Source organism: Sinocyclocheilus grahami, unplaced genomic scaffold (genome assembly GCF_001515645.1).
Source record: "Sinocyclocheilus grahami isolate Dianchi unplaced genomic scaffold, SAMN03320097.WGS_v1.1 scaffold5.1, whole genome shotgun sequence".
Lineage (NCBI taxonomy): Eukaryota > Metazoa > Chordata > Actinopteri > Cypriniformes > Cyprinidae > Sinocyclocheilus > Sinocyclocheilus grahami.
This window is the reverse complement of record NW_015505184.1, coordinates 2,556,124-2,583,746: the sequence shown is the minus strand read 5'-3', so window position 1 is coordinate 2,583,746 and position 27,623 is coordinate 2,556,124. Positions and strand designations below refer to the sequence as shown.

The following is a 27,623-nucleotide window of genomic DNA, read 5'->3' as shown; positions in this document are numbered from 1 at the left end:
ATAATTGAATTGCCATGCAGACTGCTACTAATATTTCTAATAGTGTGTCTGAATTTTGCTATGCATGCTGCTGCTATTAAAATTCACTAAACTAGCGATCTGAAAGGCTATGCATACTGCTGCTACAGCTGCACAAACGTACTTAGAATTTCTATAAGCATCTTTATTAACAAGCAAATGTAATCAAATAATGCATATTTCGCTTTGAAGAGTTCACAAAATCTACTGTAAGCCCTGTTAAATAAGCAAAGAAATAAAATGCCTGTTTCACTTTAAATAGTTACTAACCCCATGCGTTATCACAGAACTTTCAAGCAACTAAAGTACTTTCTGCTGCCGCTGCTATATTATCAACAATAATTTGACTTCCTGCTGCTAATATTATTTCTAACATTGCATATGAATTTGCTATGCATGCTGCTGCATTTAAATTCGCTTCATGCGATCTGAATAACTATGCATACTGCTGCTACAGCTGCACAAAGGTACTTAGAATTGCCATACGCCCCTTTTAAATAAACGAAACGCAAATGATGCCTATTCGCTTGAAGAGTCCATATGTCATCTATTTTTAGTCACTGAAACTTCAGCAATTGTAAGTCGCTTTGGATAAAAGCATCTGCAAAATGAATAAATTTAAAAGTAAATATAAACTACGGTCTACCTACTGCTGCCGCAACTAAATGCATAATTTGATTTGCTATGCATACTGCTATTAATAATTCACTAATAACGCAATCTGAAATTCTATGGATACTGCTGCTACACTCCATGAAAGTACTAGAATTGCTGTAGCCCATCCATGCATTATCACTGAAATTTCATGCAACTAAAGTACTTTCTGCTGCCCCTGCTATATTAGTAATAATAATTGGTTGCTATGCAGACTGCTGCTAATATTATTTCTAACATCACATCTGAATTTGCTATGCCATTCTGCTGCTATTAAATTCGCTAAAAATTGCGATCTGAGTAGCGTCTTTATTAAACAATGAAACGCAACAAATAATGCCTATTTCACTTTGAAGAGTTCACAAAATCTCTGTACACCCTGTTAAATAAAGTAATAAACGCCTATTTCAATTTTAAAGAGTTACTGATCCCATGTGTCATCACTGAAATTTCATGCAGCCAGATACTTTATGCTGCCGCTGATATAAACAACAGTAAAATTTGACTTGATTTGCTATGCATACTGCTATTAACAATTCGCTAATAATGCGATCTGAATTCTATGATACTGCTGCTACACTCCATGAAAGTACTATAATTGCTGTAAGCCCAACTGAATACACAAATAGTACATTTCAGTTTAAGAGTGTCCTACAATTAGCTACATTGTACATGGGCTACTGATTGGAAATTATTTATTATTAGTAGTATCTTGATATTTTAAACAAATTCATGATTAAATATATTTAAACTATCACTAAACATGACTTTCATAATATACTCTTCACTATCACTGAACCAAGGTAACGAGTGAAATAGAGATGTGGCCCCTTTAAGAATGAGCGCTCCCTCTCCTAAAGTTCATTGCAATGCGGCACGAGTACACGTATGAGTGGGTATATTATTTTGTGTTGCTCATTAATTTGTTTTGGTTAAATAGGTAAGGCTGTTGACAGTATGACATTTATGAAAGACAGTTATACAGGTTCACCTTGACTTAAAACTGTGAACAACTGTGAAACGCCAACTGCAAACCGACCCCACTAGTGAGGTGTGCATCTGAAAGCGATCCGTTCATGGTTAATGTAGAAATGAATGCCCACAGAAGATATTAAAAGCATTGGAGATTTCGTGCAAATAAGGTAATCCCCAATTCACTTTACTGCTCTAAAATCTGCGATGCTTGACGTTGTATTCTCACATACATGAACTAGGAAACTGCTTGCTGCTGCTGCTAATGCTACAAGACATGCTCCTCACGCGAATAACCTGCGCGTAGTTTTACAACTTGTATGTTTTCTAGTTTAAAAATGTAAATCTGACGATCGCAATAATGCACTGAAATCAGAGTGAATACTGTTTACTTATCTAGCTGTTGAGTTTCAGAGAAACTCTGAAAGCACGCTGCAGGAATCTCATGTGAATGCTAGCCAGCCATATAAATGCAAGGCAGTAAGCTCACTGGCTGCATATGCAGCATGAGCCAATCAGCTTGTGACAAGTTGTTTAACTCTCTGAATATCATCAGTTACGTTAAAAACCGTCAGCCTGCACCATCTAGAGTTTCATGACTGAACTATATATATAGCCTGACTGATAAATAGGACAATCAGTCTTGATTTTTGTGAACTTAGTTCAAGCAATTACTGAGTGTGAGCTTTCCAAGAAGAGCCTTGATGAAATCCTGGGCTCTGACAACATCTGAAAAGACATCGGTATAAAAAGGAAACTGAGATTTTCTCAAATCAGAGACTCTAGGAATAATGATCAGGCTTCATGTTGAAATAGTGCCCTAGTAGACGTAGTGCTGCCTTGTGTCCCATCAGGCTCAACTTGCACTGATCTTAATGACTCTGACAGAGAGCGGCTGAAAGTAGTTGGGATTGGTGATGAAATGAAAGTAGTGTGCTAGGGGTTGTACATACTACTTGACTAGTCAATTGATTTAGTCATTAGTTAACACGTTGGGTCTGTGTCAAAAAAGTATTTTAAAAGCTCTTGAACTGCTCTGGTTTAATTTGTATGTATGCATGTGTGTCTGTGTATGAATTTAAATTGAAATTCAACATTTTGAAATCTTTGGCAACATTGAAATAAAAAAAAACTCATAAGTTAACTCCGAGCACACCAAAGGACCTAGTACCTCTTGAATACTTAATTGTGATTCTCAATACTACTTTCGTTTTTACATCATCAATCTATCATCTGAATCTTAGCTTTCTTCCCCTCCCTCTGAGAAGAACAGAAAATAATTCTCAGCCTTGAATAATCCTTTCACGTACTGTCAGACATTTTGAAAGCCTGACTGTTACTGGGTAATGTCAAACACAGATGTTCATTGAACTAACAGGGTATTTGATCAGATCAGCTCTGCTTGGTTAGGTTTGAATATATATTGTTTTGTGCAAAGTGGTAGTGGTTCCACTTTGCAAAGAACAAGACCTTTTATTGAACAGTTTGTTGCGGGTGAAGGGGTTAAAGGGATAGTTCACCCAAAAATGAAAATTCACCCTCATGTCGTTCCAAACCTGTAAGACTTTAGTTTATATTCGGAACACAAATTAAGATATTTTTGATTAAATCGGAGAGCATTCTGACCCTCCAGACAGCAAAACAACTAACACGTTCAAGGCCCAGAAAGGTACTAAGGACAGTATTCTCGTATCTTCATAAAATTAAGGTTGAACCACTGATGTCACATGGACTGTTTTAACAATGTCCTTACTACCTTGCTGGGCCTTGAACGTGGTAGATCTGTTGCTGGAGGGTCAGAGAGCTCTCGGATTTCATAAAAAATATCTTAATTTGTGTTCTGAAGATGAAAGCAGGCCTTACAGGTTTGGAATGACATGAGGGTGAGTAATTACCAACAGAATTTTCATTTTTGGGAGAACTATACGTTTAATGAATACTAAGAGTGTCTAAGATAAATAAAATAAAAATTATTTAAAACCATGTACACCTTACGTTCATGTTGATTTCATATGATTTTAAAAACTTAACTTTTACTTGATTTAATTAATAAATATTATTATGTTTTGGGGAAGTCACACCACATTTTAATATTATTCATGGAATTTTAATTCAGAATTGAATTCAGAGTTCAGGGTATAGTATCCTATTATTGACCCACAGAGCAAAAAACATGAAAACATTTGCACAGAATGCTCACAGTCATTTATGTCTTTCTATGTATTCCCTGCAGACCGTCAGGTCACTTTGGAGCCGTACTGTGCGTGGATGTCTCCGACCCTCTCTGAATGATTCCATCTCAGTGATGAAAGGCTTATCCAGCAGCCGCAGCCACCACCACATGGTGACCTGTGACCCCTCTTTTGACTCCATGGGTCACCACTTGGACCACAAGCCCTACCTCATCAGCCAGATCGACAACCCCCACCCGGTCGACCACTCTTACTACTCCCAGAGAAGCCCCTACCAGCCCGACTGCGTGGTGCCTTACGGGACCTTCCCCCGCCGACACTACAGCTCTCAGCATGAGCTGAAGGACGAGACCGCTGTGGTTCCCTACACCGGGGGAGGTGTTCCAGCCAACAAGGGCCAACAGCGTCTTCCCGTCGTCCTGTTGGATCAGTTCGACCGGCAACTACCAGTGCCTCGGGATGGCTATCACACGCTGCAGTACAAGCGTGCCGCCGCAGCCTTGGAGCAACGGAGCGACAGCCCTGGCCGAATCCGGCACCTGGTACACTCCGTTCAGAAGCTCTTCACCAAGTCCCACTCACTAGAGGGCCCACACCATGGTCACGGCAAGGGCAGCATCAACGGAGGCAAGGCCAGCCCCGACGGAGAACCCCCTGCTATTCGGCACCGAAAGCGCAGCAAGAGCCGGGAGCGCTGCAAGTCGGCTGAACCCAAGAACAGGACGCCACCTTCTGGTTACTGGAGCTCGGATGAATTGGAACGCGAGGCCTGCCTGTTTCACCATGGACCACCGGGCGTCATGACCATGGGCCGCCACCCGGATAAGTCGCAGTCGCAGTACTTCTTGGAAGCCTACAACACCATCAATGACCAGGCACTTAAAAACTCCCGCAGCAGCAATGATTTGGGCAAGTGCTCGACGTGCACAAGCATCCCGCTGAGTGTGGACGCTTCACAGCTCGTGAAGAAGAGCTCGTGGTCGTCCTCTCTCACGGTGAGCAGAGCACGTCAAGTCTACCAGAAGGCCTCGGTAAATGTAGATAAGGCTCTAGTGAAAGCAGAGGCTTGTCAGCAGGAGCGCTCATGCCAATTCTTGCAGGTATGCAAAAAGCCTTTCGATTCTCCCCTACACCCACATGCTCACCTAACCCACCTCCACATTTCCACCACCCCTCCTCTTCCTCCTCCACCACTGGAGAGAGCCTCCAGTTTTGATTTGAGTTCTGCCGAGAAGTAAGTGCAACCCACTAGCTGCCTTACTTTCTGTTTAGCTGACAAGCATCTGTTTGGATCCATTCGATCTCTGGCTGGTATTATTTCCCTCTCTAAACCAGAAAATCACTTTTTTTTTACCAATGTTTTTACTAAGTTCTTATTTTGTTGGGTTCTGTGTGAGTTTGTATGTGTGTGTCTGTGTATGTGGTGGGATTGGATGGAGTAGATTGGATGAGTGCTATTCTTGTGGATGTGTATGAAGATTATAACTGGTGTCATGAACGGTTACGTCCTAGCTTAGTATACTGTTAGCAAATTAGCCTGCTAGCTTAGCCTACACCCTATGCAACTGAGCTGTGCAAAATTCAGAAGTGAAGAACTGGCTCTCTTTCCATTCATGAATGTGAATTTAAAATCTACAGGAAGTTTAATTAGAATGACAAGAAGAGCAATTCACTCTAAACTGCAATTCAAAGAAAGCATGATCCAAAAAGTTATTTTACTAAAGCTGCAGTATATACCTTTTTTGGTCAAAAATGAACAAAAATTGGTTATTGAGTTTAAAAGACATCAGTGTTCAAAACTTATCTCCTTATCTTACCTCGATTCACACAATAATGATTTATAATTTGAGGTTGTGTCCGATTTTCACAGGGAATTAATATCATTTGTCAGTTTGATGCATGTTTACATCACGTCCGTAAACAGAAAGAAACCAGGCTACTATATGCCATGTGTGGGTGAAGCATTTGTAGCTTTTTATTACAACAGTTGCTTAGTTTTTTAAAGGGGTGCTTTATTATGATTTCCCTTTTTTTAACTTTAGTTAGTGTGTAATGTTGCTGTTTGAGCTTAAACAACACCTGCAATATATGTGGGAGATATATTATTTTACAGAATTAGCTTTTTAAGGCCTACAGCAAGCAGCTGGTAGGGACTAGAATCAGCTTTACATAAAATTTACATAAACCCTGCCCCCAGGAACAAGCAACAAAGGGTAATGGTAAGAGGCGTGACATTTCTGGACAACAGGCACCAGGCAGTTAGCGAATCACAACACACTGTGCCAGCTAACCAATCTGAGCCAATTGCGTATTTCTGAGGGAGGGGCTTCATAGAACCAGGAAGTCAACAGACCGTTTTTAGAAGAATAGAAACAGTGGTGTAGAATAAAGGTAAAATATTTGAAAAATAATGAAATAAAAAATTTTAAAAAATGAAGCATGAACACATGTTACAGTGCACCCATAAACACAATCAAGCCTTCAAAAATAATTGATTGACCACCCCTTTAAGTAACTTTTTATGTTTCAAATAGAGAAGGCGATATAGAGGCAAAAGTTACATACTGCAGCTTTAAATGTTCAAATGTAGAACTATATATAACCTGAAATATGTAAACTGAATGCGTAATTATATAGGAGGCATTTTAAACACCCTGTTTGCTACCACAATTCAAATTCACTTTAAATTTTGTTCAAATTAAATTCAGATTCAGAATTTAAATTGGGATTTTAAAAGGCATTATAGGTATTATATGATTTTTACTTTATCAGGCATTACAAACTACTAGTCCCTGGAATCATCAACAAATATTTGTGACAGTGGTCTTGTAATCTGATTGGACAATAATACCTGCCAAAACACACTGTGCTGACACTCTTTACAACAGCACTCGAGCTCTTGTGCTGTCGTTTAAATATGATTTGTTTGAGATGTGGGTTTGAGGATGCCAATTTTTGTGTATAATTGTTACGTTCTTAGTACTTTTGTCTCTACAGGGCATGTATCAATTATTATAATGACGGTTACTATTAAGCACTGTGTCAGAAATTACAACACATTAGTTAGGGTGAGAAAGAACTCACTATATCTGATATTATTTAAAGTTTTTCCTATTCCTTTTGTACGTAAGGCTGCACAGTCCTCATAGTCCTAGTGAACAGACAAATGAGGTAACCCGTTACGTTATACATGTATTAAACGAGCGAACTAGAGAAGATCTTAAGACCACCTGCAGCGGACTGTGAATCAGAGTTTGCACGTGGGCAGCCACATACTAATTCAGATGCTAAATTGAGCTGGCAGGATGTCTCACATGTTCTCTATCATGCTCTGTCAATACAAAGAATAATTGGCATCTTTCTTCAGGGCTAAATCTGGATGCCAGTTGCCATAGTAACCATGAGTGACAGGGCATTGCACTGTGCTGTTCTTGTTCTAAAGGTTTGTGGAAAGATTCTTTAGATGTTGAGCAAGTTGTGATTTGCTATCGCTATCTAGTCAGAATTATGATGTTGATGTTGTAGACTTTATACAGACATTTAGGGTTTCATGCTTGTTCTTTTGGGAGTACCTGTGTGTGTGTGTGTGTGTGTGTGTGTGTGTGTGTGTGTGTGTGTGCGCGCACTGAGGAGGATCACAATAGCGATCGATCAGTATAGGGTTTTCAGTGATTCTTCAAATTTTAGATTAGGTTACATTATACTACGATATTTTATAGAATGGCACCCGTTTCTGTGTCAGCTCTCCACAGTCAGATTCTTTGGCTTGCCAATCAAAACACTTTGAGGCCCTTACTGCCTGTCAATCATTTTATGTGGTCACAGGGAAGATTGGGTCCAAAGCTGTGTTTGTGTGTGTGTGTGTGTGTGTGTGCGTGTGTGTGTGTGTGTGCGCACTGAGGAGGATCACAATAGCAATCGATCAGTATAGGGTTTTCAGTGATTCTTCAAATTTTAGATTAGGTTACATTATACTACGATATTTTATAGAATGGCACCTGTTTCTGTGTCAGCTCTCCACAGTCAGATTCTTTGGCTTGCCAATCAAAACACTTTGAGGCCCTTACTGCCTGTCAATCATTTTATGTGGTCACAGGGAAGGCCATATATGGTAAATGGGAATCTGAGAGCATGGTAGGTGAAGCAGATCATTTGAGTTCAGTTGTTGTAAAAGAATGCTAGCAAAATAGCGGATGGTTTTGATAACCTTTGAGATGATGTGCAGCTACTTTTGTTAATATACTGGTCCCATTAACAGTGTTTTTGTAGGATGGTAGTTAGTAGGCTTCCTAACAGTTCTGTTAAAAATTGGCATTGTGATCTTTCTTTCTTTCTTTCTTTCTTTCTTAAAACTCCAGGTTTGATTGTTTGTAGAGCTGCACAATGTGACTAAAAATATTTTTTACTTCATATATCAATATGACATATTGTCATATACAAATTTGACATATTATGTAAAAATTAAATACTTTTTTTAAGACATTTTTTTTTTTAATTAAAAATTAAATGTGCATGAAAAAGTGATACAAGCTTGCATGCAGAGTTGAAGTTTGTGAAGAGGCATTTACTGAGAACCGAGGCACTCTGAGCCACTGAAAACACTAAATCATGAGCTGCACATGTGTAAAAGGACACAGTGGCACGCTTTACTCTGAAGCACATAACACATATATTAATGTAATTTAAAATGGATAATTACCATGTCAAAAAAAACATTTATGTTATTTTGATTAATCACACAGCCCTCGTCAGCGCCAATAGCCTTGTTGGCTGTCCCGAGTTCAAGTCCTGGCTCGCAGATCTTTTCCGATCCCGTCTCCCTCTTTCTCTCTCGCTCCCCCACTTCGCTTCCGGTTCACTTACTGTCCTATCGAAATAAGGGCATAGAAAACACTTTAAAAAGTCACTTTTAAAAATGTGCTATGGGGCTAGAATAAGCACCTAAAGATATAAACTGAAATTCTGTTAATAGAAGGAAATGGAAGCTCTCATGTGGGACACAGTCTTTCATCCCTTGAAATGATGAAGCGAGGCCCAGTCTGCTGTGAGTCTTGTATCTGCTCAACAGGATTTATCCTCATTTTCTGCTCATCAGACTCGACTTGACTAAAGGCTTGTGGGGATGTTGGTGGTATCTTTGAAGGAAGTTTTTGTGTTTGTCGGGTCTGTGAGGGTGTGTGTGGGCAAAGAACCCGTGTTACTGGAGTCATTCTTCCTCTGACTGCCTTTTATACACTTCCTGACGTCAAGGCCAGCCGTTTCCCCAGTAACACAAGCTCTGCGCTGATTCATATAATCACAGTGAAATTCTTTAAAGTGGGATTTTCTCTCGAGCCAGCCGTGAATCTCTTTCCAAACCTTAAAATGAACCTCCATGCAGAGTGATGCATGCAGCACACCAGCCTGACACACAGTTGTGCTCTCTGTTAGCATGAGTTTTGTATGCCTTAGTAATTTGCATGCTCACATTCTGAAACTTTGAATTGATATTTTATTTTTGCATGGAAGCAGTGTTTGAATTGAGCGGGGCTGGATGTTCCCAGAGCCACATAATAATAATAATAATAAAATTAATTCATAAACAATTGATGATGGCCCATTCTGTTTCTTTAAGAAAGAAAAACCCAAATTATTTCCAGTTATTTCCCTGACATACTGTGATTTATCCAACTTTAGTAATTAGTGAATAATTTTTGGTTTTTATTTATTTATTTATTTTCCCATTTTTGTGAGGCATTTAAACAATGGAACTGATACTGTGGATCCTTGTTCTTATATGATAAGAGCACCACCAAGTATTACTGACTTTTGTGACTGTAAGCTCATGCAATTAAAATTAATTATTAGAGTGGTTATGTATTTGCTGAACAATCACATTTATAACAAACTGGCAGGCATTTTTGCAACTGGAGTTTACAATGAGTTCAGCTCTTCTTTGAGGTCAAATAATCAAGTGAAACCAACTAAAACTAAAATGAAACCATATGAGGTGCTGTTTCTACATCTGCTGACATAGAGTTGTAGTTGTGGTTGATTTATTAAAAAAGGAAAAAATTAGCTATGTACAGTATTATTGGAAATTGAGCCTTGGTCACTGTGCATAAATTTAACAGTGACACGTCCTAACTAATAAGCATTATATGTACATATATATATATATGCGCACACAATATATAGAATTTAAGTATTTTAGTTTTAGTGTCAGTGGTGAAATTTAAATGTTATGATTTTTTTTTTTACATTTAAAATTAAATACTTTATATTTCACTTTTAAAATAGTTTTCTTTTTTTTTCTTTTTTTTGCTGTTTTTCAGCTCCTGGTCCACTTCAAAAAGCATCTTCGAAATAGTGGTTTCATACAATTCTCATTTTACTGTATATTTTATTACATCAGTATGTAGTCTTAATGAGCATTTGTCAAGGCTTTATTACAATTAGTTTGTTAGCATTTGATTATCCTAAAACCAAGTAGTTGAAAATGAAAGCTTTTCCCTTTTGTCAGTCTAAGTTGTTCCTCTCTTGAAACCGCAGTCCAAGTTCTCATGCTTTCAGAGAGTCCTATTGATGAGAATTTGCCCTGGGAGAGCTGCACTGAGACAGATGCTTAACTACCCAGGGAGGCGTCGTTAGTGTAATCATGCAAGCTCACACCGGCAGCCTCATTATTTATCTCTGCCAGCTCAAAGAGAGGAAGTGGAGATCAGAATGTGTGTGTGTGTGTGTGTGTCTGTCTGTGTCTGTGTCTGTGTCTGTGTCTGTGTCTGTGTCTGTGTCTGTGTCTGTGTCTGTGTGATTTGTTGAGCCGAGCGCACGGGAGACAGTTTGGACGGAGACATGCACCTTTCGGAAGAGGTTTATGACACAGTGTCACCTCTTACCCCGCAGGTTCCTCAAGATGAGTGGGGAGGCTTTCAACTGGGGAAAGATGAGGATATCCCGTGCAGACGCATGCGCAGCGGGAGTTACGTGAAAGCCATGGCGGAGGATGACAGCGGAGATTCGGACGGCAGCCCTAAACCCTCGCCCAAGATGCAGGCGCGACGGGCCAGCTACCTCAAAGCCACCCAGCCATCACTCACAGAGATGACCACTCTAAAGTAAGTTCTAAGATTTAGATCCATTGTGTTGTTTGTATTAATATTTGTAGTGTATAAGTTTAACACAAACACTAGTTTTTCATTCGAACCATGGTTTTTGTTAACTAAAACCATTTGAAAACCATTTTGTTACTTTAAATAAAATTAAAATGTTACCTGAAATAAAATAAAATATAACAAATCTTAAACTTACTTTATTTTAGCTACTTGCAAGGCATTATTTATCATTTTAGTTTAGTTTAACTTGAATTCCTAAACTAAATAAAACTTTAAAAAAATTGCTAAAAACTCTATAGACATATTTAAGAGGGGAAAATGATACACAATGACAGAAATGGGGGGGGGGGGAAACACACACACAACAAACAAATGAAACCTTTAACTGAAATTAAAATGAAAACAAAATATAAAAAAAATTAATTTAAAATATTGATAATAAAACTATACTAAATTAAAAAAAATACTAAATAATTACTAAAATAACACTGTTTTGATCGTTTGCCATGTACAGAATCGTGTATCATGCAGGTGTATTTGTGCAATTAATTCTTTAATTGATATACCAAGTGTTTCATGTTTTGGAAATTATTATATAAATTATTATTAAATAAATTATTATTATATTATTGAATTATTATTATATTAAAATCAATTATATGTGTAATGATTGTTTACTGTACTGTAGTATGGAATAGTCAGTGTTGTTGTTGTTGTTTTTTTGTCATTACGAACACAATTGAAAATTGTTGGAAAAATTATCTAAATAAAAGGGTTCACATATTTAATAGCCAATATTTTAAAGGGGTCATATGATGCGATTTAAATTTGTCCTTTCTCTTTGGAGTGTTACAAGCTCTTGGTGCATAAAGAAGATCTGTAAAGTTGCAAAGACTAAAGTCTCAAATCCAAAGAGATATTCTTTATAAAAGTTAAGAATCAGCCACACCTACCTAAAACGGCTCATTCTAACACGCCCCCACATGTCTACGTCACGATGTGGGAAGATTTGCATAACGCCGCCCAAATGTTCACGCAAAAAAAGAAGGCATAACTTTTATTCTCACTGTAGTATTGTTTTTGTTGCCACCGCCATGTCGTGAAGGCACTGTGTGTTTCGTTGTGAAAGCGAAACTACTTTGTTTGGCCTTCCAAAAGAGGACGATATGGCTTCGTCATGCCTGGAACTGATCCGTGCTGGTTGCTGAGGAAATACAACTTGGCGTTGTGGATCACCGGATCGGCTTTCACCGTGGACGAAGCGGAGTCCAGCCAGGGGTCGTCACTTGTGGTTGCCGCAAGCCCTCTGGACGCTCCTTCGTCGAATCCGCCGGCCGCGCCGTTATCAAGCCTGCCGCCTCTGCTTACTCTGAGACATCATGCTGGGCGATGTTTCACCTGAAAGCTGGTCCCATAACCTATATGGAAGATTTGTTGTGGAAATGGGACAAAAAGATTAACAACAAATATTATTCAACAATAACCAATAAGCAAAAGATGTATGATATCCTATTGTGGTGATTTTTGGACCAGTAGAATCAATCATCCAACCTTCCAAGACCTTCAAAATAAAAACATCTGGACTGCATTGATTGCAGTTATTATATTATTGGAATTGATTCAGTAATTGATTATTGATTTTCAAGTTTACATTCCAGATTCATCTTTTTTATTCCATAGAGTTCCACAATTTAGAGCCTTCATAATATATTGCGTGTGTTACTTAAACTGCACGTAAAGTGAAATAAAAGTAAGTATGACAGTGTTTGATGTTGGCAACAGCTCTAACCATGTTTTTCTGCGTTGGTATCCAAAGCTTGGCATCTCTTGAAGACTGTGCTTTAGCCATGTAATAGTCATCCAGCTGGCCATCTAACAGCTTGAAATCCTCTGTCTGTCCAATCCCCATTTTAAAGCGCACTAGTGCTGTAGTCAACACCTTTAACACCTGCTAAGCATGCAGATCTGTTACCATGTAGCTTTAGAGAGTGACGAGTTTATTAACTGTCTGTTTTATCTGCTGTGCTGCACTCATCTCCCTACGGAGAGGTGGAGGGAAAGTCTGTTTTTCTAGTCAAGATATTAATTTGTCTGGGACTCAGATCTCTGTTGTTTCGGTTTCTCATTTATTTCAGCAGTTTTTATGATTAGACATGTCAGTTTAGTTAGGCTTTTGTCATTTTCCTGTGCTGACCATTAAAATTAATTATATATTTTTTCTTCTAAAATAAAAATAAGACATAAAAAATAAAATCAAAATAAGAAAAACACAACAAAATAACTAAAAAAAAGAAAAGAACAAAAACAAATTGAAAATATTAATAAAAACTATAATAGCGTTTCGCAAAACCTTTTGCAGTTTTGTCGCAATGCGCCGTAGTGCGCCACAGACATGTGCAGAGTAAATTATTCAAGCATTAATGGCAAGGAAAGACCCTTATACTTGAGAGCGACCATGTATGAGGTATTTCTTGGAGGTTATAGTATATTAAAGAATGGTCATGTGAATTTTACATATGCCAAGTGACCTGTAAATGTGAAAAAAAAACTGTTTCCATTGCAGTTTTGAGAAATATTCCTTTTTCAAATTGCCTGAAAATCCACCTCATGTGAGTGTGAAAACTTTTTTGCGATATATGTGAGTTTTTTGCAAAATTGCTTCCATTAGGTCTATTTTCAATTCACAATTTCAGTTTACAAAATTTGAAGGGTAATGGAAATGCAGCTAAGTTTTTTTTTAGTCAAGATGTTATTTGTCTGAGACATCTCATCTGTTTTGGTTCCTCATTTACTTCAGCAGTTTTTATGATAAAATGTAAATTTAGACAGGTTTTGTGGTTCTGTACTATATATATATATATATATACAGGTGCATCTCAATAAATTAGAATGTCGTGGAAAAGTTCATTTATTTCAGTAATTCAACTCAAATTGTGAAACTCGTGTATTAAATCAATTCAATGCACACAGACTGAAGTAGTTTAAGTCTTTGGTTCTTTTAATTGTGATGATTTTGGCTCACATTTAACAAAAACCCACCAATTCATCAATCCATCTCAACAAATTAGAATACTTCATAAGACCAATAAAAAAAACATTTTTAGTGAATTGTTGGCCTTCTGGAAAGTATGTTTATATATATATATACTGTATATATATATATGTATATATATATATATAGTTCCATACATATGGAGTTTTTTATCTTCTTACTGTTCTCTCTCTTTGAGCGAACAAAAATCCTTTGATGCAAATGAGTCCAATCATTTTCTCTATTTTGCTATTTTTATTGCTTTTTTATGTATTACTATTTTATGCAGAAAATTGCTTTGTTAGGAAAGCATTTGCTAAGAACATGAATGTGATATACAAAAGCTTTTGCCTTCTAGGTCAGTGCGCAATTCAAATTAATCATGTCTTTGCGATTCAAATTGAAAATCCATTAGCAGTCTATCCAGAGGGGCGTCAAAGACTCGCTGTTGTATAAATTAAATAATATCAAATGACTGCCGTTGGATTTGAGAGATATTACATTTAATTTAAAGTTTAAGCAAAACATTAACCTCAAACTGGGCGTTTGTGCCCTTTGACTACCACTCGGAACTGTTTTCTTTGTGTTCTTCTATTGGTTTCGTCCAGCTCTGAGCTCAGATTGATTGGGTTGGACTGTTGTACCTCCATGCCCTGCTTCCCCATGGGCACCTGACTCCTCTTCATTTAGGTCACCAGGCTTTTCTGTTACTGCTAAGTAATGAGTGGATAATCAACCAGGGTTCGGCGCTGCACTAATTACCAACCTGCTGTATGACTTGGGACTCCTAGCACAGCTTGACGGGCAGAACCCATAAAGGATCCACACGGACACATTGAAGGGTGTGAGATTAGCTGGTCAGACAGACATGCTTACCACAGCAGAGATATCAGTCAGCGTCTCCACAGTAACACACAACACCATTATTCCTGCCGGTCAGGAGCCGAGTGCAGATTTAATTAAGGAAGCACAATATGCCACGCCACTGCAGTGGCAAAGGTACAAGTAATTACTCTAATTAGCCCAGAGATTTCCTTAAATGCTCTTGCGTTGTAAAACACACTCCCATGCCAGTTGACTGAGGTCTTGTAAGCAGCAGGAGCTCGTCAGTTATTCTGAGCATTAATTGACTTCACAGGTTCTCCACTGATATATTTAGCAGGCATATACTTATGCAATATGACTGCATCATTGTGGTTTTAGAGAGTCCAGCACATGCAAGTACAGCGTGTGTGTGCGTGTGTGTGAGCAGGGGTTGGTCTACATTTAGGTAAGTAATTGTGGGGTTGCCATAGTAACAGATTTGTGCTGTAATACGTCTAAAGAATCAGAATCAGAATCAGAATGAGTTTTTATTGCCAGGTATGTTTACACATACGAGGAATTTGTTTTCGTGACAGAAGCTTCCACAGTGTAACAGAATGACAGTGACAGAACAAAAACACAGATAATAAAAAATAGAAAAATAGAACAAGTAACTAAGGAATAAAAATATACAAATCGACAATTGTATGTACAGGTATATAACAATAGACAGTTGTATGTACAGGTATATTATGTGCAAATTGAAATGTAGACTGAGTGTGTGTGTTAGATAAATAAGTGTATGAGTGAATAAATAGTGTGTGTTCCACAGTTATTGTCAAGTATTCATGAGATGGATGGCCTGAGGGAAGAAACTGTTCCTTAGAGGTTGCCTTAAATGGTCTGTAGGTGGGCTGAGTTCATTAAATCAATTGTTTGTTCTCATTATTGTATCTGTTCTCATTTCTTGCATCTTACCGGAGTCTAATGTGCAGTGATAATTTTTTGTCACACTTTTTTGACAAAGATCCAATCAATTTAGTATTTCATTTCATAATTTGTTTACATTTTTAATCACAAAAATCACATCTAATTTATATGACATTTAATATAATAATAAAGCCTATTTCATGATCTTTTTTTTTTTACCTCTGCAAGGTTTATGCAAACTTTTGACAACATCTGTATATACACTAATGTGCAGTGATCATTTTCAAACTTTTTTCCAGCCAGTTCTATCAAACCTTTACAATTAATCCAGAAAGCAGCAAGATTAAATTTTAACGAGCCGAAAAGAATGCACGTCACACCTCTGTTTATCGATTTGCACTGGCTACCATCAGCTGCTTGCATAAAATTCAAGGCATTAATGTTTTCCTACAAAACCACCAGTGGCTCTGCACCCCTTTACCTAAATTCATTACTTCCGACCTATGTTCCCATCTAGAAGCTTGCATTCTGCAAGTGAACGTCGCTTTATTGTGCCATCCCAAAGAGGCATAAAATCACTTTCACTGACTTTTTCATTAACTGTTCCCTCCTGGTGGAATGACCTGCCCAACTCAATCCGAGCAGCTGAGTCCTTGGCCATCTTCAAGAATCGGCTAAAAACACATCTCTTCCGTCTTTATTTGACCCTCTAACTCTAGCACTCTCTATTCTAATTCTGTTCTTTATTAATAAAAAGAAAATAATAAAAAAAACTTGCCCCTTTTAGACTTGCACTCTATTTATTTACTAACTGCCTGTTTTCTTAAAAAAGTAAAAACTAACACTTGCTTCTCTAATCTTTTTGTATTCTATCTATTTGTTTTCTTTTTATTTATTATACAATTAACAAAAGCAAAAAGGCCTCTAACACTAGCTTGCTCTATTCTTTTTCTATTCTATCTGTTTTCTTTTTATTTATTATATAAATTATATTATGTATTTAATTTATTATATAAATCATATTATATATTTTATTTATATAAACCTTACTACATGTACTGCATTAAGCTAACTGAGACTTGTCATAGCACTTGCAAATCATTGCTCTTTTGTTGATTTTGATTGCTTCCATTGTCCTCATTTGTAAGTCGCTTTGGATAAAAGCGTCTGCTAAATGTCTAAATGTAAATATAGTTCATATATTCATTATACACACACACACATATAATACTTATATAAATATACGATATATATACGATATATACAATATATATATTTTAATCTGATTTTCATCAATGGTGAAACCAAAAATCCTTTGTTAACATTTTCCTCAGTAATTTCGTTGTTGAGATTAACACTGACATGTAGGATTGACAAGACAGCAGTGTAATTTCTTTGCTTCAATTTCAGATTGATATCTGCTCAAGCTCTACGAAAGTGCTCCGAGATTCCACCCTAAGCGCAGTGGAAAGCCCAGACAAAGATTGGAGGATTTGCAGATTTGTAATACTGTTCTGGCATTATGAACGCTCATAAATATTTCATCTTGTGGAATTTCCTCAATCCCGCATTTTGATGGTTTTATCTGTTTATTGACGAAGAAAAGCTTCAAATGCCAGTGTTACATCTGCATGTACAAGGGAGGTTTATTTGCTTTAGAGTACAGTCGCAATCCTTCCAACCAACTAATGCCCTGATTATATGCCAGAGGACAGTGCTTTGACCTTTAACATTGTTTATGATTAATAATATTAAGTGAGTGTTTGATGTCTATATTTATCAAGCTCGTTCTTTATATTAAGTTGGAGTGTAGCTGCTTATTTTATAGGTCAGAAGACCGAATAACTCACATGTACATTAGTCATCAGATACAATTCCGTATCTTTGTGAAACATGAAAATAGACAGCCTCGGGGAGCTGCCACTGCAGCAGAAAGTACGTGAGCCACAGCGCTGCATTGTGAATGGCTGACGTAATTAACAACCGCACAGCAACCAATCCGTCGAGACGACCGCAACAGCAAGGTGGAAACTTATCGGCTTATTCCGCAATGATGACATCATGCATAACCAGTTCCCCAAAGTCAGGTTCACCATGGGGGATGCGGCCCCCCTGAGCGCCTCTTGTGAAGTTTAGCCATTCTGTTTTCCAATAGTGTAGAGAGATGCCCTGGGGCATTTTGGACCGTACCGCTCCGTGAGGAGTTGCTGTGTTCACTTATTATGTATGTGTGAAGCCATGCAGATGGAGGGTGGGAGATCTACGCCAATGCTGGAGCTTCCACTAATTCCCATACTGCTGATGCGGATGCAAGGTGTCTGCCTGTAAGCAAAGTGTCAGCGCGAGCGTCGGGCATGTGTGTGCTGGGCTGCGTGGGCGGCCTTAAGTGAGTTTAGCTGTTTCTCTCCTTGCCCGTGTGCTGCACTCACCCCACCTGCTTTATGCCTGAGTGACCTGATGGAGCCGTCCCTTTATCTATTTGAAGAGCCACATCCATAATGTACGCTGCTGTGCACTGGACACTTGCAAAGGTCTTGCATGAGTATTTGATTTGCTCACAGCCCCCCCATGAGCCCTGATGAAGGGACCTTGACGAACGAGGAGTGTGGCATCTAAATGTGTTTAATACTCGTGACGTCAAAGAACATGCTACACATTTGATTGAAGGAAATTCTATGTGGCTCTGAGTTTGCATCATGCCATCCAGAGAAGAATGACCAGAGCGCCATCTTTTATTTAAACGTGTGTTTTTGCCACAAAAAAAAAATCCTTATATTGTATTGTCATTCAACAATGTGTTAACATGGAGGGAATTTGCTCACTAAATTGTGTGTATCTAACCTATCTAATATGCATAAAATATATTAATATTATTTAAAAAAAATTCATATTTTTTTTCTTTTGATATAACAGGTATAACAAATATAAATATAATCCAATTCTTGCAAAACATGTGCTTACACAGACTTTTTATGGATACCATAAATGTAACCCAATAACTGGTCCCAATAATATATTAATTAAATAAATATTTTTAAAATATTAATTTATTAATGTTTTATAAAATGAAAATAAAATAAAACAATTTTTGAAAAAAATATTTTCAATAAAATGTATTATTATTATTATTGTTGTTGTTGTTATTTTATGTAAATAAATACATAAATCTACTCATTATAATAAAATTTACATTTTAAATATTAAATAAAAATACAGGAGTAAACAAAAATGTGGTACAATTTAATATTTTATATAATGTAATATAAAAAATAATTTAAATAATTTTGTGTGTACCTGTCTATCTGTCTGTCTGTCTATCTATCTATGCATGCACATAATATTAATTACAATGATTAATTATTAACAAAAAAATATATATATTAGGCTGTCAATAGAAAAATAAAATTTTTAATCTAATTAATCACACCCTTTTTCTGTGATTAATCGCGATTAATCGCACACTTCATGAAATTAAGCATAGACCATTTATCTTGTTTCAAATGTTTATTTTGTCATCATTTGCTATATCCAGCAAAGTAAACCAAAAGATTGAATGGTGATTCTCAAAAATCTGCAAGCTTTTTTTCAAGATAAATGTAGATGTCTTTTGAAAAAAGAACTCCAAAAGGAAACTCCAAAAGGACACCAAAGAACCAAATGATATGAGCCCATATAAGCACATATGAAAGAAAAAAAAAGAAAAAAATCTGCATTGTATAGTATGTGTACAGTGCAACAGCAAATAGCTTTTTTACATTTTAGAGAAGTCAAGATGCGATACCGAACAGAACCACATGGTGATGCCAAAAAAAAACTAAACCAATGGTACATACGGAGCCATTCAGTATAACTAAACACAGCAACATAAACATGACAAATCAAAACATTATCGTGAATGTGTGTGGAAACAACGTGAATGTACGGAAATGTCTGTGCCTGTGCATAAATACAATGTGTGATCAGTGCGTCAAGAGCACTCATACACGCATTATTATAACAGACTCACGCGTGCTTACTGTACGACTCCTGTACGCCACCGCAATCGTCTTTACCTTGATTGCAGTCTTCATCCATCAAAACTTTACTAGCGAGACTGGTTATCAAGTCGAGAAACCGTCTCATCTGGCCATACAGCGGTGGGATGTGTTGACAATCCATTCAGTCTGTACTTCACACACAGTGCAACGTGTGAGGGCTCGCGTTCTTCAGAGACAATCACAGAATATGACAGAGCTTGTGTTTAAATGCAAAACACATTGGAAATAATAATTTACTGAAAATGTCTGTTCTCTCTGCAATCTCGGATGTAATCAGCCTGGTTTCCTTTATTAGCGCTGTTTTGGACGGATTGTTTGAATGCATTGGCTTACTGGATCATTGGACTGAAAACTTTCCCGGAGTTTAGCAGCTTAAAATGATCTGATCGCAAGCAGAGAAGCAAAATTGGGTCAAAGGGTTAGGATAGAAATGTGTTAATTGCGTAAAATTATTTTAATGCCTTAAGAATTGTAAAATTAATCACATGCATTAATGCATTAACGTTGACAGCCCTAATATTTATATATATATATATATATATATATATATATATATATATATATATATACACACATATACATTTAGGGAAGTACTCAATTTTTCTCTTTCAGCAAATAAATAAATTTATTTATTTTGTTTTCTCCTCCATGCTCAGTATCTCTTCAGAACACTCTCCAAAGCTGCAGATCCGGAGTCACAGCTACTTGCGGGCGGTGAGTGAAGTTTCCATCAATAGGAGCCTGGATACCCTGGACCCCAAAGCTCTGCTAGCCTCTCCCCAATACCGCTCGCGCAACGAGAGCTACATGAGGGCTATGAGCACCATCAGCCAGGTTTGTGCTCACCCCCAAACACACCGTCATAGTGGGGTGCAGGGGGAGGAAGGTCAAACTCGGTCCAGATTAGTCCAACAAGTCCAGTTAAAAACCATGAAACTGAATGGTGATTTATCCACCATTCATGAGATGAATTTTGGTCATCACCATAAACATTGTTCAATCACAGATGTTTATGTCTAACCAACTTACATGCTCCATGTTTCGTAGAACTGGGATGCATTCATCAGACAGTTACTCATCTGTCTTAGGCACACTTAGTCCCCAAGCACTGATTTGTCATGCTAATTACAAAATGGCAAGCATTACATCATTGTCATTTGGCGCCAACGTTGACTCTGAGATGGCATGTGCTCTTTGATGGAAGACCAAAAAACGAAATGAACAAGTAATATTAGCATTAGAAATGCTTTAGACCTTCCTGTAAAGACTTTGTAGATGGTGCATGACTCTAAACTTCACAGTTAGTAAATAAGAGCATACCCATCTAGGTCTCATGAGTAATTGAGACAGAGTTTCAAGCTGTAGACCTTGTCCAAAACACCCACCCTTTCTACAATCCTCTATCCACACTTCTACCTTATCACATCTTCATTTACCCCCCCGCTCTCGTCCACCCTCGGTATCTGTTACGATCAACACTAATGAACATGTTGATCCTGGCACTGTCTCGCTGTCTTCCACCTTGTCAATAAACCCCACTTGAGGAGTTCCTCCCTGCTGGTGTGGCTTGCACCTTCATTTACCCTGTGAAACTGTCCTTCAAGCCTCGCTATGTTTCTTTTTTTGACTCTTCCTCCTCTTGCCACTGCCTTGTGTTTTTCTCACCTGACATCTCTGCAGTCTCTTGCTCTGTTTTTCTCTTTCTTTCTGCACCCCTATATACAGTACAGTGCCCCATGGTAAGTGGGTCTTGAAGCTCATTGGACGGCTCTTTTCCCTGACCTCTGCCCTGTCTGTTTCTCTTGACTGTTCTTTTCTAATTTTCATTTCTTGTCTTTTCTTTCTCTCTGTATCTCTCCTCTCTTCTCCTCTGCCTGCAGGTGAGTGAGGTTGAGGTTAACGGGCAGATAGAGGCAGTGTGTGAGAGTGTGTTCAGTGAAATGGAGTCACAGGCAGTGGACGCCCTGGACCTGCCCATGCCCGGGTGCTTCCGCATGAGGAGTCACAGTTATGTGCGTGCCATCGACCAGGGCTGCTCACAGGATGACGATGGGCCTTTGCTCCCGGCCTCCCCCCCGAGGACCACCACTACTGTCAGAACCATCCAGAGCAGCACAGGTCAGCCTGCAAATACATTATCGTTTTGTTCTGTCTATCCATCTATTGTCCTATCATTCATTCTGTTGTTCTATCTATCATCTAGCAGTGCACTCTAGCAGTTAGTTGTGGGCAATATACCAAAAATTTATTGTTTGCGTGCATTTTTAAGGATTCCGGTTTAAAAACAAGTAATTTTAAGCCGTTGAAATGCAATCAGTAGCGAAAGAAAACCCATTTAGCTATATGTGCGCGCTGTCTCTGAACGCTGTCAGAGAGGCACACACATGAACATGGTGCTCATAGAGCATGGGAGTATTTTAGCCACTTTATAGCCCTTGAATGGTTAAATACACATACTTATTTGTGTCAAAATGCCCGTCTTTGAAGTGATTTAGGGCTTAAGTGAAAGCAAACAGCTAAGAAATAAAACACGTGTAACAGAATGTTGGATCCGGGTAGCTCTTAAAGTGGCAGCAGTCTAATATGTCACTGTTCTTGATTAAATCACTTTTGTAACTTTAATAAGAAGAAATATTTTATTTACACAGTGAAGAATATGCAGTGTTTTTCTACATTTGATTATACAATGTAGCATTTCTTATTTATATTTTTTCTACTGTAATTTTTTGTCCTATTGCTTGTAATTAGTTTCTTGTTCTTATTTAATCGCTTACTGTTTACTTGTCTTCAGTTGGATTGAGTCTTTTTTTTTAATTTACGCTAGCATTCGTTTTTTTGTGATATTGACGCTGGTGACAAGAATTATGAAATTTCCATGGTATCAGAAATGTTAATATCATAAAGACCTTATTTAAAGCAAAAACATTATCATGATATATATATTGTTACTGTGAAATAAAATTAATCATATTGTGAAACAAGATTTTGGTCATATCGCCCACACCTACTAGCAGTATATAAAACTCTCTGTCATGTATCAAGGAGGTTGCCAGAGGAAGAATCAATATTAATTTGTTGTCTTTTCTGTGGGTCACAACATGTTTATCCTCAGAAGCCCTGACAGGATGTGTCTGATTTGCTTTTTATTAGCACTGCGAGGCAATAACAGCTGTAATGGGAAACTGAATGATTGAGTGAATTTGATTGATTAAATCTGATGTATAGAGGAAGAGTAAATCATTGCATGTGCTCTGAAAGTAGCCTGTCATGTTATTGAGGAACATATGGAATGGAAAATTGAGTATCTTTAAAAAATATATACACTTGTACATGTAATTGCTCAGCATCCAAGCTGAGATTGTGATATTTCAAGTGACCAACAGTGATCCAGATGTCAGGCAGAATGTGTAAACTCAGTGTGACCTGTGTCTGCTTTTGCTCTGGGGTTTTCTCTCATCTGAAACCCCAGTGATCACTAATCCACCCCCAGCATCAGAACCCAGTTTGATTTCATCACAGTTGACATCTTCATAAAATTGTGCCCACAGTGTCTCGAAAATGCAAAGCTTTTGTTTACTATTGAAGTAAACCTATTGGTGAAGCCTGTCTGTTCTTAAAAATATTTGCCCTAGTTTAAATGTGATTGTAAAGACCTTTTGTTTGTGCTGTTGGTCGCTAGTATGCGTTTCTGTTGTTGGCCGTTATTGGTGTTGTTGGCCATTATTACTGAAAGCAAATATATTGCCGGTGAAAATAAGATGTCAGTATGTTTTGACAAGGAATCAGTTTTATTTCTGCAGGGAAGAGCATTTGAATACAGCAGTGGTGCATATTACATCATATCATGAACAAGATGAACGATTATCAATGCATGAATCTAACTCACTCAGAATTCAGACAATTTCTGGCACAGTTTTCTGCAATTAATTTTTTAATTATATCACTGTACAATATGTAGGTAGAAATAATCATATGCAGGGGCATAATTTCCACTGGGGACAGGGGGGATATGTCCCCCCCACTTTTTCAAAATTCCGTTTGTGCCGGAAATTTGGAAGATTTTTTTTAACCGCACGCCATCATCGCAACGGAGGAGCAGGGCCGAGCAGGAACGTCGTCGCATGCACAGTCTAAAAATAGCTCACTGAATGTTCTAATGAACTTGTATCGCGATTGCGGCACAGTCAGCAATGAAACACCAGAAGCCGCAACAGATGACTTTAATGTCATCATGGATGAAAAGAAAGAAAGGAGATGTGAGTTGATTCAGTAAATTAGCTCAGGTCAGGATAATCATATTTTCTGCCTACACCTGTTGATGTTAGCCTAACTTTGACTGAGCTAATGTTAACATACACTGTTGCTAGCTAAATATTTAATGTAGAACGACTCCAAACTGGGGTATGTGTGACAGAGGGGGTACGCGAGCAAAATGTTGAGTTTTGCTGTGTTATGTGGACGAATCGTTCGTGAAAGTCATTGATTCAATGATTCATTCATAAATACAGCCACTTGCTTCGTTACTGAATGAAATACTGACTCGATGACTCACGCATTAAGACAGTGACTTACTGGCGCTTTTAGTATTTAAAAGAATCACTTTTTTATCATCATTGCATATTACTCTATTGAAATTTTTTTTTTAAAAAACATTATTAATATTGTATTTATAAAGATAAAAACTTTCCATTTAGGGGGCAAATATTGTCCTTTAATGGAAAAGGTGCAGTCTAAGTGGAAGAGAGGGGGTACGCAGAAGGACGGTAAATGCCTCAGGGGGGACTCCACTCTAAAAAGTTTGGGAACCACTGATGTAGAACATTCTGTGTACCATGAAAATGAGTCAGCATTTTCCTACTATTCATTTTGGCAGAATTTATCATTATAATCAACTTAAACTAAACGAAAACATTCCCCTTTTTGTGTCCCCCCCACTTCTAAAACCAAAGTTACACCCTTGATCATATGTGACATGCTTTATCATTTTGAGTCAGATGTCATAGAGCTGTTTATAGAAAGACAATGAAGTAAGAAATGTTTTGTGAATGTCTTATGTTTGATGAAACAGTCTCGTCTTTCAAATTATGTGCATTTTATCATGAAATTATATTTGTATAATCTAGTAAAACTAACCAAAATGCATCATCTGTCTCACAATCACCCTGCGTTTCAACTGTAGAAAACGCAATAGAGTCAGGCAGGTAATGTTATCCTGGCATCCACCAAACTCGCCTATCAGAAAAGCATGATTCGTCACTCCATAGAACGAGTTTCCACTGCTCCAGAGTCCAGTGGCTATGTGCCTTTGGTGACTTTTACATAGCATGCGCCTCAGCATTCTGTGACCCCACATGGTATTCTGCTTCATAGAGTTACTACTGTTCCAAAATGCTTTCACTTTCCAGTAATACCATTTACAGTTGACCATGGAATATCTAGCAGTGATGAAATTTCACAAACAGACTTATTTCAAAGGTGGCATCCTATCACCGTACCACACTTGAATTCACTGAGCTCTTTAGAACGACCCATTTTTTCACAAATGTTTTTAAATGGCTATGAAATACTGTGCGTGTATGTATATATGCAAAATGTATAAAGCAAGTCAGGTACAGAACAGTAAAATGTTGACAGAAGCATTATCACACAAGAAACCAATCATCACTGGACACTAGTCGCTACAAATCACCAATTCTTACTGAAAATGAATGACTTCCGTGTTATGTTGTTGTGTCGCTGCAGGTTGCTGTCACTGTGAACAGGGTTTAAGTTTGACAGCGTCTCTGATGGAGTTTTCACATTGGCAATTAGTTTGGAAAAGTCCAAGTATGTAATACTTGTCAGTAAAAACATTAAATGAGAGATTATCCACAACGCTGCAAACTTTGACATGTTGAATTTTAATAAATCAGGATGCTCGGAGAACTCTCTGATGTCATAATCCTAATTGGTAGTTACATTCACTCTGTATGGTGCTTGAGACAGTGCTGCAGCCTCTCTCTGCACTAGTAATGCAGATTTGAGTGCTGTGTTCTCCACTCGTCTTCCTACTGTTCTCCAAATGCCTGCGGCTAGTCAGAGAGCCAACATATGGCCACCAGCCTCAGTGCATCTATGGAGAGAAGACAGCTGGCTGAGGAAGAGGAAAGTGAAGAAATGTAAGTTTCTTAAAATCCTATAGGATAACATTAAGGGTCTCATGTTAGTGCTCACGTCACCTGTGGGTCGGTTTGATGGAGTGGAAGTGCAGGCCTTTGAACCGCATCTTTGAGTCACAACTTCGGTTATGGCCATTAGCATGGTGCTCCTATGGGAGTTGAGCAAAACACCAGGGAATACAGCCTGTCAGAACTGACAAACTGTTATTTCAAAGCTTTCATTTTTATGCCATCCCTCTTGATAAGCAGCCAGACCTTGTTTACGGGGAGATTTTTAAAATAATTAGAAGCGTGGTCTAAAGGGTTTGGCCCTTAGATCAATACAGGGGCAGTGATGTTTTAAGACACACCAATCTTTTCATTTCATCTCACCCAGTGTAATCTACACAAGAATGCAAGCAACCAGGATCCTTCAAAAACATTTTATGACTGTTGACTGATTACAAATTGAAAAAAATATATAATGTAATGCCAATTGAGTATTTGTCAATGTAAGCGTTGCTTCAAATATTTAAGTAATTATTCAAGGAAAGTAAACTGTTTAATAATAAACATTTTTAAAAATATAAATGATTTATAATTTATAAATTAGAAGAGTAATAGAAATGTAAAACAAAAAGTAACGAACAAAAATAAAGTAAATGCATTAAGTTTTTCAGGTATTTAAAAGCCATTGTTTGACAGTGGTTATTTACATTTACATTAGTATAAATGACAGTGTTAGTTATATTCAGCTGCATATTTTATTATTAACATTTATTTTTATTTTTGTTGCATTATTTACATTCACTTTGGACATAACTGATTGTTTACATTAATACCTTGGCAAGATATTGATGAATTTTAGTATTTACTTGGTACTAATGTACTACATTTGACATCCTTAATGCAAAGCAAACTAAGCAAACAATGGAAAATAACTGGCTTGTATATATTGTGGTGAGATGATATAACCATCCGCTTGTGTTGCAGCCAGCTGCTGAAAGATGTGTGATGTGGATAATTAGAGATAGTGTGTTCCTCTACATGGGCTGCACCTGCCAGCCAGAGGCAGATGTAGTTTGGCAGGGCTGTGGAATCGATAGCTGCCATTTGTTTAAACTTCACACGCTGACAAAACTCAGAAGGGAGCAGGAGCCTGATGTGACGCCTTGGCTGGGGTAACTCTGGCAAGAGATGTGACAGATATGACCTGACCTTCTATCTAAGCCTGACATTGATATGAGAATGAGAATTGTTGTGCGTTTGAGTGGTGTTTGTTAAAGCCGGTATGTACCCAACACCAAATGTGTTTGCATGGTCTTGATTTGCCTTTTGCAACCAGTTTTACTTCTGTAATATGTGAAGCAGGACATTCAACCACAAAAATAGAGAAAGTGTTTTAAGGCAATTCACGCGAAGAACAATAATTATGAAAATAACTATAACAATAACTACTTTAGTCTTCACACCAATGGATGTAACCTTCTGTCTGTTGTAAGCATGCACTGCAGTTATGTCATCTGTCGCTTTAAAGCGCTCAACATTAAAAAGCTCATTCTGATTGCTTTTAATTATTTATTAGCTAGATAAAAATTGTTCTGAAAAATAGCTATAGTTATAGCTGTGGTGTGGACTTCACTGTTCTCATAGAATTAGAATGATTAATAAAACTTTTATATTTATTATTACTCGTCATCTTTAATGCGAATGGCCCTTTGCATAAAAAATAAAGCCAGAATGAATGCGAGTTA

General features: G+C 37.7%; 1 protein-coding gene across 4 annotated transcripts in view; it reads left to right on the top strand.

The window, feature by feature from the left end:
• The first annotated feature begins 3,883 nt into the window (after window positions 1-3,883).
• Window positions 3,884-27,623, top strand: part of dlgap1a (discs, large (Drosophila) homolog-associated protein 1a) — a 48,301-nt gene continuing 24,561 nt past the window's right edge. For 3 of the 4 annotated variants that reach the window (XR_001609149.1, XM_016271099.1, XM_016271114.1), the window contains exons 1-4: window positions 3,884-4,936; window positions 10,722-10,933; window positions 20,389-20,566; window positions 21,613-21,850. Coding sequence is in view for 3 of the 4 variants with exons in the window: in XM_016271099.1 (XP_016126585.1) it covers window positions 3,950-4,936; window positions 10,722-10,933; window positions 20,389-20,566; window positions 21,613-21,850 (1,615 nt within the window). In the remaining variant the exon portion in view is untranslated. The remainder of the gene's footprint in view (window positions 4,937-10,721; window positions 10,934-20,388; window positions 20,567-21,612; window positions 21,851-27,623) is intronic. The other variant, XM_016271107.1, reaches the window with a different exon arrangement.